The sequence below is a fragment of the Eptatretus burgeri genome, unplaced genomic scaffold (assembly GCF_056783735.1).
Source record: "Eptatretus burgeri isolate ZD-2024b unplaced genomic scaffold, Ebu_testis_v1 Ebu_testis_scaffold_3166, whole genome shotgun sequence".
NCBI classification, from domain to species: domain Eukaryota; kingdom Metazoa; phylum Chordata; class Myxini; order Myxiniformes; family Myxinidae; genus Eptatretus; species Eptatretus burgeri.
In genome coordinates, this window is record NW_028225114.1 from 73,268 (window position 1) to 87,583 (window position 14,316).

The 14,316-nt window shown below is 47.6% G+C and overlaps 1 protein-coding gene across 1 annotated transcript in view; it reads left to right on the forward strand.

Annotated features, from left to right (window-relative positions):
- LOC147006544 (semaphorin-4D-like) overlaps nt 1–14,316 on the forward strand; it is a 42,671-nt gene that overhangs the window by 13,765 nt on the left and 14,590 nt on the right. Inside the window, 4 exon segments of the mRNA XM_085868574.1 lie at nt 1,165–1,224; nt 7,372–7,467; nt 7,696–7,786; nt 10,256–10,372. Of these exon segments, the coding sequence (XP_085724700.1) occupies nt 1,165–1,224; nt 7,372–7,467; nt 7,696–7,786; nt 10,256–10,372 (364 nt within the window).

Consider the following 14,316-nt stretch of genomic DNA (forward strand, 5'->3'; position numbering starts at 1 on the left):
ACGCTGGACAAACTCTTCGCCTGAACCGATTTTCAAAATCTCATTTGGAATAGAATTTAAATTCAGCAAGTTGATACTTTTTTAAGACAGATTTTTTTTCCCACACCTGATTCTTTTCAATACCTGTATCTATTAGCCGCGCCCCCAACTTTTACCCCTTTTTTGAGGATTAAAAAGTGCGGTTTGTACACTGGAAAATATGGTAATCTTCGTCATCCTCGATGTGACTGAACATTTCCAAGGCGAACGTCTTACGTTTGGGTCCATCATTTGGTTTGAGTTCTTGCAGAATCTGCACCTTATGGGCTCAAAGCTTCAGTCTTTTCTGCAAAAATCCTGTGAACAGTGTAGGTTGTTAGTCCCTGCTCTCTGGATGTGCGTCGGAGTGATTTTTTGGGGGACTTTCTTGAAATGATTTACGGACTCGTTCAACGTCTGCTGCACTTGTGCTTGGTCGACCGGTACTTTTCTGTTTCTGACAACTTCCAGTCTCCTTAAACCTCCTGCACCACTCTCTGATACCAGTCTGCGATGGCGGGTTCCTTCCATACCTTTCACGGAAATTACGCTGAACTTACGTGTCGGTGAACCATTCGACACACTGAGCTCTCTCCTCTGGAGTCACCATTTTATTTTACATGAAACCACCAGAACTGAAAAGAAAGAAAACTTTTTCAGTTTCTGTCTCATATAAAACAAAGGGTATCGTTGTATCATTTGTGGTACGAAATACATTAACAACCAAATTTGTCCAGGTCTTTTTTGGAACACCCTGAATATCAGATTTGTAACCTCCATCGACCTTCGATGGCGGAGGTAAATATGTGACAACACTTTGATGTATTTGATTTTGTTGCATGTTTATTTGGTGTTTCCTCCTGTTCAGGGTCTGCTGTTTCCTTTCTTTATTGAAAACAGAAAGTGGTCGCTAACTTTGACCTCCGTGCTTTGAGACTCCAGTCGAGATGGTCCCCATTATGAATCACTTTTTGTAAACTTCACTGAGAGTTCGATCAGAAAATATCACCAAACCTCATGGCCTCAGACACGACATGAAAACCCCCCTTGGCTCTTGTGGACGAATTCAGTGAAGAAGACTTTAGCTGCAGGGAATTGATCGGGTGAAAGAAAGCTGTTGTTGTTTTTGCTGTTTTAATATTACAGGTTGGATTTGCAGCGAATGACTTGGCCAAGAAGACCTGCCAAGATAAATGGAAGACCAAGGTATGTTGTATTCTGGTCTTACACTCCACCTTTCCAAACCACAATATGCTCCACAAAGACATTGCAATGCTGCAGGTGTTTTTGAAAATGAATGATTACAAATTATTCACCAGAGGAAAGGCACAAATGCACCTTTCTAATTGTGGCCCTCTGCACCTGGATACACCACAATATGTACACTTGTTCTTCATATGGAAAGTTTTATGGGTAAATGAGCTGACCCACTTCTGCTTCCAGACTTCAGCTGCTTCTATTTTTTTTGGACACATTGTCGAGGTTCGTCTGAGAGCCAACAGAACTCACAGCCAGGGGGGATGAGACAAGAGGGGCGGGAGAGGGAAGGACAAAACAGTGGGGAACGGGGGCATCAGCAGATCTGTGGAAGGAAGAAGGATGGGGCGCGGAAAATCGGGGAAAATTCTGCTTCCATATCTGAAAAACACTTTTGGTAGTCTGAGAAGTTTTTTTCTGTGTTTGTGAAGCTGTGAAGGATGTGGTGAGGGAGAAATTTGATGACACACTTCTTACTCTGGAACAGACATTGTTACCTCCACCACCGAAGGTGAAGGAGGTTATGTTTTCACGCCTTTCTGTCTGATTGTTTGTCTGTCTGTCAGGTCAGGTATGGGAGCATGTGCCGGAGCAGCGCGTCGCTGCGTACAACTTTCCACGGGTACTCCAGCGGCCTCCATCTGGCCATTTCCCAGGCAGATGGCTGGCCCATCCCCATCTCCTTGAGATGCTGATCAACCTGCTGGAATTACGAAGCACGTAGTCGGCCCATTGGCCTCCCACTCATGAGACTCCCTCACTGACAGAATCTGGTGAGCAGGATCAGCGTCAGGAAAACGACCACATGTCCGCACAGCCGCAGCTGACGGTCACGGATTATGCAGGTAACAAATCTCATTTGAGTGTCTCTCAGCAACCGCTCGTTGGACACAGTCTGATCAGCGATAGCTAAGGATTCTCCCAAGAGACCTGGTACCAAAGGAATTAAGTCTCCGTCTCAGATCCCTGATGAGAGTCCAAGTCTCACATCCGTAGAGCAACCTAGGAAGCACCAAGGACCTGAAGACTCGGACTTTCGCCCTCCTGCACAGGTACCGGCAGCACCACACCCCATGATCCAGTGAATCCATGACTCCCCAGGCCCGACCCAGACATCGATTGACCTTTGGCTCACAACCAGCAGAGACATGAATATCAATGCCAAAGGAAGTGAATCTCTCCATGACCTCAACATCCTCATCACAAACAGGTACAGATAGGATAGCAGCATCCAAGATGTCATTGAAAGCGTGGATATTCGTTTTCACCCAGGAAACCCGTAATCCCAGCGGCTCCGACTCCTCATTCAGCACCTCGAGGGCAACCAAAAGGATATCCAGAGTCTCAGCAAAGATGATCACATCATCTGCGAAATTAAGGTCAGAGATATTGACATTCTCAAACCATGCACCGCAGGTTGATCTCTCCGACATCCTCCCCACAATCCAGTCCATACAAGTGCTGAAAAGTGTGGGGGCCAGTACATACCCCTGAGGAGCTCCAGTAACAACTGGAAATAAGTCAGAGATGGAACCACCACATCTCACAGCACTCTCAGTGCCAGAGTAGATTCAGACATCAGATCGATCAATTTTGGTGGCACCCCACGAAGACCAAGAATCCTCCAGAGGGCATCCCGATTCACTGAATCAAACGCTTTACAGAGATCAACATCGGATGAAAGCAGCCCCTGCCGAAACTTTCGTCTGCGTTCGGTGAGGACCCGAAGAGCAAGGATACGGTCAATCGTTGACCTCTTTGGTGTAAAGCCTGACTGCTTTGGACACTGGTGCTCAAGCACATGGTGGCGAACCCTATGAAGAATTTCCGAGCAAAGACCTTCCCTGGCCCTGAAAGCAGCGTCACCCCTCGGTCGTTGTTGGAGTCCTGGCAATCATCCTTCCCTTTCCACAGAGGGACAAGGCCCCTCTTCCAGTCATTTGGGATGATGCCTGTTTTCCAGGCAGAGCACAGAACTGCATGCAACGACATGAGTACAGTATTTCGGCCAGCCTTGAGAAGTTCAGCATGGATACCACAGATCCAAGGAATTTCACTCGGTTCACCGCAGCCTGTGTTTCCACAAGCGTAGATGGATCACAGTTGATTGGAGGGTCAGCATTAGGGATTGTAACACCCCTGACATCCAACTCGACAGCTGGTGAATCAGCCTGGTAGTCGCTCAACGTAACCGCTCAGCGAGCCTTCACTTCACACTCCTCTGTCAAGAGCCCACCATCCTCCGGTCCAACCGTAGTACATCGAGGGCCAGGCAAGCGCGAATTCCCCTGTAAGCAGGATGAGAATCACTTGACCACAGGTGATGCTCGACCCCCTCACAGATTCCTCACACATAGGCCTCCTTGTCCACCCTGAGTGCACGTACAGTTTTACGCCTCAGTTCCCTGAACAGCTCAGCTCTGCCATTCAGCCTGGCTCTGCGAATCTCGTCAACGGTATTCAGTGTCCCTTGAGAGACAAAATTCTTCTTCACCCTCCGGTGAGCTCCAAGGCATCCACCGGCAACATCAAGGACGGTGGTCTTGAAGGCGCTCCACAACTCTTCAGGATTCCACAAAGCAACCGGACCCCCAAAATCTCCACTTAGCCTGTTCACAAACTCCTCAGCTGACCTCTCATCCTTGAGCTTGCAAACATCCAGCCGAGGCTGGGATAGTACCATTTCCCTAATTTAAGCTGAAACTTAAGAGTTGTTGGAACAAGCCTGTGGCCAGTATTGAGGAACTGAGCACTCCGGTAGACCCTGCAGTTCTGGATCATCCTCCAGCGACCATCAACGAGCACATGGTCAGTCTCCTTTGCCACACCGCCAGCGTTGGAATACCAAATCCAGCACTGAGATTGTGGGCGCTGAAACCATGAACCAGCCACCCCACGTCCATGACTTCTTGCAAAGTCAAGGAACTTGTTGGTATTCTGGTTCACAGTTCCATATCCATGGGGACCAACACACGTCTCATAACCATCCCTATCAGTTCCAGTCAATGCATTGAAATCCCCGAAGACAAGAAGAGTAACTTGCCTGGGGCACAGATCAACCACAGACTCGAGTGTGGCGTAGAATGGGTCCTTCACGGTGAGATCACTCGCCTCAGTCGGAGCATAAACAGAGACCAGGGAAATGACACCCAAGGAGTGACGAATCCTAAGTCTCATAATACGCTCATTGACTGGTGTGACCTCAGTGATAATTGGAGGCAGCTTATTGGACACCGCTACATCAACTCCTTGGGCATGGTAACCATCAGAGCGACCAGACCAATTGTAGGTGTAACCACCCGCCATGATCTCGCCGCAATCCGGTCTCTGAACCTCAGAGAGTGCTGCAATACGGATGTCCAATTGCTTGAGCTCAGATGATAACAGAGACAGGTGATCATCCTCTCTTAGGGCTGGGACATTCCAAGCACCCACCCAAAGGGACCACCGTTTTGTGGACGACACCTAAGCACCACCCCGACACACACTTCCGCAATCTGACCCGAGAAGGTTACCCTATGTTTATCTTCCTTTCATCAAAGAGTGGGGGTCCCGAAGGCTTTTCCCCAATCCCGTCATCCGGTGAACTTCCCTGCGAAGGGAAGTTGCGCAGGGGGTACTCCCACGGAGTGGATTTTCAGATTTATTTTTGCTTTTAGTGTGTTTTGCGGAATGAAGGGTTTTACGGTGGTCGGAGTGCAAATCCTGCCACCAACCTCCTTTTAAGAAGTAACCCAACTGCTGGAGGATATCCACAGACACAGTTTTTTTTGTTTGTTTTTTGTATACCTTGTCGAGGCTCGTGTGAGAGCTAACACACAATGGCAAGGGGGGCATGAGACAAGAGGGGAGGGAGTGGGAGGGACAAAACAGTGGGGAACAGAGACATTCGGAGATCTGTGGAAGGGAGAAGGATGGGACGGGGAACATGGGGAATAGAAGATGGACATTACAGGGACTTTCAGGAAGGAAAGCAGGGAATTTGAAGGAGGTGGGCTTGGGTGGATTATAATCTGGGGTAGAAAAGATCGACGATTTGGATGGGGGATGATAAGAGGTGGTGGTGAACAGCTGTTTTGAAAGCCTGGAGGGAAGAATGGGCACATTCTGTTGGGCACAAGATATGGATGGCCGTCGGCTCACAAGGAGCTCCTCCGCCCTTTGACAGTTTTTGTTTTTTTTCTCCTGCTGGGTGTCCATATCAAACACCAGAAATACTTGTGGGGGAGACAGTTCAGTCACCCACAACCCAACCATGAAACAGGTTCGTGCAGGTTTATATGATATCTGCAGCAAGTCACAGATCTGATCTGTCCTGACCTAACAACAGCATGGTCTGTGTGTGAGTAGATAGCCATCTCGATGTATAAGTAGGGAAACATCATCTTAAGAATTGTCTTGTTTGCATGTGTGCCACACAGAGGGTGGAGCATGGTCATAATTCGTTTGGGATTATGGTTAAAGAAAGTGTGTGGATAACCTCTCTGTCAACCGGGCACCGGGAGACTTGATACGAAAGAGGCAGGGGCGGAGCTATGATCGCCTCCCAAGGGGTGGAGTGATGGATCACCTGGGACGGGTGGAGCCTTGACCCGAGAGTTATGGATGCCTCCCAAAAGGGGAAGAGCGTTGCCTAGGGAGAGGAGAGGAAGGAGCCAAATCGGCAGTTCGGAGTGAGAGCATTGGAGACGGCTGAGGAAAAACGTTGAGGTCTGGTCTGAGGATAACGGGGCAGTTGATCGGAGAACAGAGAACTGAGGAGTTTGGAGGAGGATCGCAGGGTTTGGAGGAGAACGGAGAACTAGAGACTTTGTGAAGAGAATCGTCTCTGAGGAGAGGAGGTGATCCTGCTTGTCTGCCCTTCGTCGTACCTGCCTTGCCACGTCCCTGAATCCTGCCGTGTGCCATTACCACTTGTTCGTCTCCCCGTCGTCTGTTGTGCGGAGTCAGGTCCTTCCTCTCAAGACTGTGTGGAGTCAGGTCCTTTTTCTCAAGACTGTGCAGATTCAGGTCCTTTTTCTCAAGACTGTGAAGTTAGGTCCTTTTTCTCAATACTGTGTGGAGTGAGGTCCTTTTTCTCAAGACTGTGCAAAGTCAGGTCCTTTTTCTCAAGACTGTGTGAAGTCAGGTCCTTTTTCTCAAGACTGTGTGAAGTCAGGTCCTTTTTCTCAAGACTGTGTGGAGTGAGGTCCTTTTTCTCAAGACTGTGTGAAGTCAGGTCCTTTTTCTCAAGACTGTGTGGAGTGAGGTCCTTTTTCTCAAGACTGTGTGGGGTCAGGTCCTTATTCTCAAGACTGTGCAGAGTCAGGTCCTTTTTCTCAAGACTGTGTGAAGTCAGATCCTTTTTCTCAATACTGTGTGTAGTGAGGTTCTTTTTCTCAAGACTGTGTGGGGTCAGGTCCTTCTTCTCAAGACTGTGTGGAGTCAGGTCCTTTTTCTCAAGACTGCAGATTCACGTCCTTTTTCTCAAGACTGTGAAGTTAGGTCCTTTTTCTCAATACTGTGTGGAGTGAGGTCCTTTTTCTCAAGACTGTGAAGTCAGGTCCTTTTTCTCAAGACTGTGTGAAGTCAGGTCCTTTTTCTCAAGACTGTGTGGAGTGAGGTCCTTTTTCTCAAGACTGTGCAGAATCAGGTCCTTTTTCTCAAGACTGTGTGAAGTCAGGTCCTTTTTCTCAAGACTGTGCAGAGTCAGATCCTTTTTCTCAAGTCTGTGTGGGGTCAGGTGTTGGCTGAACTCTCCAGTCTTTATTTGAAATGATTTGTAGAATATTGCAGAAATGGCCAAATTTAACTCTTTCGACTTCCACGAGGAAAATAAAGAACCAAACTACTTATTCTGAGTTTTAACATCCTTTACACAGGTGGCAGAAACCTGAGTTGTGAACAGACTGCAATCTTTCAAACCAAGTGAAATTATGCGACACTTTTCCGCTGCTATTCGTTTTATTTTATTTTAATTTCAACATTTTAGGAATTTTTTTTGGGGGGGGAGGTGGGGAGTTTTGTGATATATGCTATCCTGTGGTTATTGGAAGGATAATTACCCTGTAAAATCACTGGCATTTGCTGAAAGCTGACATTTCTGTTGTTGTGTAGGAGCAGTGCCGCAACTACGTCCTCTCACTGCATATTAACGGCTCTCAACTCTTCGCTTGTGGCACCTACGCCTTTGCTCCAAAGTGCGCACACTTTGTAAGTGAAATTATTTCCCTATCTTACATTCGGACTTGGTGTTGTGTTGATTTCCAGGACTTGGTGTTGAGTTGATAATATTTAGATTATGTTGATGTTGCTACTCAGAGAGGATAATTGAGGAAATTATGTTAATGTCAGAAGATAGTCGAGATATGTTGTAACTAAAATGACATGATGGATATAATGTTAAGATGACTGCTTTGCTTTGGCACCATATGCTTTCAGGACCTTGAAGGATTAAAGATGAATTCCATTGACTCTGGTGATGCAAAGTGTCCCTTTGACCCTGAACATAGACTTACTTCAGTCTTGACAGGTACACCTTTTGATAACCCTCCCATTCCTGAAGGGACAGGTCATTATAATTGGTCTGTGGTTTAAAAAGAGTGTGTGGATCTGGATGCAGATAGACTACAGTATAGATCGTGCATTAGCCTCACCGATTCGTGAATGGATGGATCGTGTGTGTGTGTGTGTGTGTGTGTGTGTGTGTGTGTGTGTGTGGGTGTGTGTGTGTGTGTGTGTGTGTGTGTGTGTGTGTGTGTGTGTGTGTGTGTGTGTTTGGCTGGTATCTCCATATGCAAGTTTCAGAAGATGGAATATAGCCCTCTCAGGTCTTGAAGTCTCCACCTGTGTGTATACATATATATATATATATATATATATATATATATATATATATATATATATATATATATATATATATATCTTCTTCTTCTTTCAGCTGCTCCCGTAAGGGGTCGCCACAGCGAATCATCCGTATGATCCGCAGAGTGATTTGGCACATGTTTTTTTTTTTTTTTTTTACGCCGGATGCCCTTCCTGACGCAACCCTGGTCGCCTCTTACGACACAGGGATATGGTACACCTATTTTTAACCAGGGTATACACCGGCCCAGTACACTGGTACTCATTTCGCCGACCTCGCAAGGATGACAGCTGAATCAACCCCCTGGTGTATTAATTCAGTGGCCCAACGGGGCTTGAACTCAGGACCTTTTGGATCCCAAGCCGCTGCCCTAACCACTGCGCCAACACCAGGCTACTATATATATATATATATATATATATATATATATATATATATATATATATATATATATATATATATATATATATATATATATATATATATATATATATATATATATATATATATACACTGTATATATATTTTCTACAACCCGTTGCCTAATTAACCCTAAATTACTTCAGGAGCAAATTATTTGTTTGGAAGGTTACAAAATAAGTGTAATGGGTTTCACCTCAGTGTGATTAGTGGTTTAACTTAAAAATTAACCTCCCCCACTTGTCTCTTGTCGAAGGAGTTTTTAGATGAAACTCACTTGTTCACCTAACATGCAAACATGAAGACCAAGGAGCTTTCAAAGGAAGTCAGACATGAAGTGGTGGAGAAGCACCGTTCAGGAGAGGGTTATAAGAGGATTTCAAAGTCACTCATTATCCCTTTGAGTACGATGAAATCCATCATTAAGAAGTGGAAGACGTGTCATAGCACCCAGACTCCACCCGGATCAGGTCACCCATCCAAACTCAGCAGCCGAGCAAGCAGGAAACTGGTTCGGGATGTCACTGTAAATCCAACAATGACTTTGAATGAATTGCAAGGCTCTATGTCTGAGATGGGGGTCAGTGTTCATCAATCAACAATATCCTGTTCTCTTCACAAAGCTGGCCTCCAGACAGGTGGCAAGAAAGAAGCCATTACTGAAAAGTCGCTTCGAAAAGATTGTATAGAGTAAGCGAAAAAGCATGTTAATGATACTGCAGGCATGTGGAGAAAAGTTTTGATGAGATGGGATAAAAATTGAACCTTTTGGTCTTAATGCAAAGCATTACATCTGGCGCAAGCCTAACACGACACATCACGCAGTCAACACCATCCCTACTGCCAAGCCTGGTGGTGACAGCATATTATCGGGATACTTTTCGTCAGCAGGGACGGACAAGCTTGTCAGGATAGAAAGGACAATGGACGGTGCAAAGTACAGGAGAATCCTTGATGAAAACCTGCTCGAGTCAGCCTGGGTTCGAGATTCACATTTCAGCAGGACAATGATCCGACGCACAAAGATAAAGCCACACTGGAGTGGCTGAATAAGAAGAAAATAAATGTTCTTGAGTAGCCCAGTCAAATCCCGAACTTGAAGCCAATTTAACATTTGTGGTGAGACTTGAGGATTGCAGTCCATCGATGATCCCCATCAAACTTGGCAAAACTAGAGCAATTTTCACGTGAAGAATGGGCAAAGATTTCACCATCTCACTGTGTAAAGCTTGTCGAGACCTACCCAAAAAGACTCATGGCAGTCATTGCTGTGAACGGTGCTTCCACCAGGTACTGACCAAAGGGGCTGAATACTTTTACAACCAATGAATTTTGATTTGTACATGTTTTCTGCAGGTATTTCTGACATGTCACCTCATTCAACTCGAAAAGTGTTTAGTTTGATCTCCTCAGTTATTAATACAAAAAAGTTAATTTGGAAAAATTGTTTCTCCATCATTTATAATTCGTATTTCATCGAAATGTGGCATTATTAGAAGGAGGTGAATACTTTTGCGGAACCAATTTTCTCGCAGTACACATAGTCCATGAAGTTATTTTCATTGAGCTTCCAACAAGGATAGTTTGATATGATTTCTTGAAAATGCTTTGCGATGTCCCCTTCTGTCCTCGCAGTACGACTAAAATATAGTTCGGCCAAATAGCCTTTTCTTCTTTTTATTTTGCACACATTGGTTTCACCTCTGTGTCTTGCAGATGGTGAGCTGTATGCAGGCACCACCGAGGACTTCTTTGGCATGAAATCAGTGATTGAGCGGACGTCATCAAAGCGCATGTCCATCCGCACTGTGGAAAGTAAACGTTGGCTACACGGTGAGGCAGATGCCCATCCCACATTAAATATCTTGCACGGTTCATCCTCTTCCGACAGTACTCAAAACAATGTGACGTATTTCCGATGGCAACTCGTCATTGTTTTCGAAGACAGCACATTGACAGTTTCCGTGGACAGATACATCTGGGTATCATTGGCATAACAATGAAAAATTATGTTGAAATTTCAGAAAATTAGACAAAGTGGATGCAGGTGAAGAGAGAACTAGAGAGTTCATGGACCACGTTGCCCCACGCAGTGTTCACATATATACTTCAATTTCAGGTCAGGTATGGGAGCATGTGCCAGAACAGCACGTCGCTGCGTCCACTTTCCGCCGGTACTCCAGGGGCCTCCGTCTGGCCATCCCCCAGGCAGATGCCAGGCCCATCCCCATCTCCTTGAGATGATGGTCAACCTGTTGCAACCATGAGGCACGTGGTCGACCCACTGGCCTCCTCCACTCATGAGACTCCCTCGCTGAGAGAATCTGGTGAGCAGGATCAGAGTCAGGAAAACGAGCCACATGTCCATACAGCCGCAACTGACGCTCACGGACTATGCAGGTAACAAATCTCATCCGAGTCTCTCTCAGCAACCGCTCGTTGGACACAAAATCCGACCAGCGATAGCCAAGGATTCTCCGAAGAGACCTGGTACCAAAGGAATTAAGTCTCCGTCTCAGATCCTTGGTCAGAGTCCAAGTCTCGCACCCATAGAGCAAGACTGGAAGTACCAAGGACCTGAAGACTCGGACTTTCGTCCTCCCGCACAGGTACCGGCAGCGCCACACCCCATGATCCAGTGAGTCCATGACTCCCCAGGCCCGACCCAGACGTCTATTTACCTCTGACTCGCAGCCAGCAGAGACATGAATATCACTGCCAAGGTAAGTGAATCTCTCCACGACCTCAACATCCTCACCACAAACAGACACAGACAGGACAGCAGCATCCAAGATGTCACCGAAAGCCTGGATCTTAGTTTTGACCCAAGAAACCCGTAATCCCAACGGCTCCGACTCCTCATTCAGCACCTCGAGGGCCCCCAAGAGGATGTCTAAAGTCTCCGCAAAGATGACTGCATCATCTGCAAAGTCAAGGTCCGAGATCTTGACATTCCCAAATGACGCACCGCAACTTGATCTCTCCGACATCCTCCCTAGAATCCAGTCCATACAAGTGCTGAAAAGTGTGGGGGGCAAGTACACATCCCTGACGAACTCCAGTAACAACTGGAAATAAGTCAGAGATGGTACCACCACACTTCACAGCACTCTCAGTACCAGAGTAGAGTTCAGACATCAGATCGATCAGTTTTGGTGGCACCCCACGAAGACCAAGAATCCTCCAGAGGGACGTCCCGATTCACTGAATCGAACGCTTTACAGAGATCAACATAGGCTGCAAGCAGCCCCTGCCGAAACTCTCGTCTGCGTTCGGTGAGGACACGAAGTGCAAGGATACGGTCAATCGTTGACCTCTTTGGTGTAAAGCCTGACTGCTCTGGACGCTGGTGCTCAAGCAGATGATGGCGAACCCTATCGAGAATTATCCGAGCAAAGACCTTGCCCGGCACTGAGAGCAGCCTCACCCCTCGGTAGTTGTTGCAGTCTTGGCGATCACCCTTCCCTTTCCAGAGAGGGACAACAAGGCCCCTCTTCCAGTCAGTTGGGATGATGCCTGTGTTCCAGGCAGAGCACAAAACTGCATGCAACGACACGAGTGCAGCATTTCCACCAGCCATGAGAAGTTCGGCATGGATGCCACAGATCCCTGGAGCTTTGCCCCGTTTCAACTGGTTCACCGCAGCCCGTGTTTCCACAAGCGTAGGTGGACCACAGCTGATTCGAGGGTCAGCAACAGGGATTGTAACACCCTTGACGTCCAACTCGACAGTTGGGGGATCAGCCTGGTACAACCGCTCAAAGTAACCGGCCCAGCGGGCCTTCACTTCAGACTCCTCTGTCAAGAGCCTACCACTCTCTGCTCGAACTGTAGTGCTCCGAGGGATGGGCTTGGATGAACGTAATGCGCGAATTCCCCTGTAAGCGGGACGAGAATCACCTGTCCACAGGTGATGCTCTGCCCCCTCACAGATTCCTCGCACATAGGCCTCCTTGTCCACCCTCAGTGCACGTACAGTTTTACGCCTCAGCTCCCTGAACAGCTCAGCTCTGCCATTCAGCCTGGCCCTGCGACTCTGGTCAATGGTATCCAGTGTCCCTTGAGAGACAAAATTCTTCTTTGCCCTGCGGTGAGCTCCAAGGCATCCACCGGCAACATCAAGGACGGTGGTCTTGAAGCGCTCCACAACTCTTCAGGACCCCCAAAGCACCCAGACCCCCCAAGTGTCCACTCAGCCTGTTTGCAAACTCCTCAGCTACTCTCTCATCCCTGAGCTTGGCAACATCCAGCCTAGGCTGGGATGGTACCATTCTCCAGGATTTAAGGTGCAGCTTTAGAGTTGCTACAACAAGCCTGTGGTCAGTATTGAGGAACTGAGCACTACGGTAGACCCTGCAGTTCTGGATCATCCTCCAACGACCGTCAATGAGGACATGGTCAATCTCCTTTGCCACACCGCCAGCGTTGGAATACCAAGTCCAGCGATGAGCTTGTGGGCGCTGAAAACCATGAACCAGCCACCCTAAGTCCATGACTTCTTGCAAAGTCAAGGAACTTAGTGCTATTCTGGTTCATAGTTCCTGACCCATGGGGACCAACACACCTCATAACCGTCCCTATCAGTTCCAGTCGATGCATTGAAATCCCCCAAGACTAGAAGTGTATCTCGTCTGGGGCACTGATCAACCACAGACTCGAGTGTGGCGTAGAATGCATCCTTCACGGTGAGATCACTCGCCTCAGTCGGAGCATAAACAGAGACCAGGGAAATGACACCTAAGGAGTGACGAATCCTTAATCTCATAATACGCTCGTTGACCGGTGTTACCTCAATTATCATTGGGGTCAGCTTGTTGGACACAGCTACAGCAACTCCTTGGGTATGGTAACCATCAGAGCGACCAGACCAATAGTAGGTGTAACCACCCACCATTATCTCGCCGCAATCCGGTCTCCGAACCTCAGAGAGAGCTGCAATCCCGATGTCCAAACGCTTGAGCTCAGATGATAACAGAGACAGGTGATCATCCTCTCTTAGGGATAGGACATTCCAGGCACCCACCCGAAGGGACCGCCTCAGGTTAACCCAAGGAGACCGCCGTCTGGTGGACGACACCTCAGCACCACTCCGACACACTCTCCCGCAATCTGACCCAGGGATGTTACCCCGTGGTTTCCCTCCTATCAACGATTGGGGGTCCCGAAGGCTTTGCCCCAATCCCGTCATCCGGTGAGCTGCCCTGCGAAGGGAAGCTGCACAGGAGGTACTCCCACGGAGTGGGTTTTCAGATTTTTTTGCGTTTTTGCGTTTTGCGGAATGAAGGGTTTTACGGTGGCTGGAGTGCAAATCCTGCCACCAACCTCCTAATGAGAAGTGACCCAACTGCAGGAGGACGTCCGCAGACACAGTTGGGCACTAGATATGGATGGCCGTTGGCTCACAAGGAGCTCCTCCGCCCTTTGACAGGTTTTGTTTTTAATCCTGCTGGGTGTCCATATCCAAACACCCTCCTCACCAGAAAACCTGGTGGGGGAGACGGTTTAGTCGCCGACAACCCGACCATGGAACAGGTTAGTACAGGTTTACATGGTACCTGTAGCAGGTCACAGATCGAACCTGACCTGACATATAAACCTGACTTCAATTTAAACAACAAAAAAGAGCAATCAGAGATTGCGGACCCTCACCAGGACTTTTGTGTGGTTTTGTGTGGTGTTTGTGTGCTGGTGTGTTTGGTAATTAATAATTGACATAACTAGAACTGCAACTTCATAACTGCTGGCAGTGATGAGCAGGTACCAAAACGTCCCGCTTT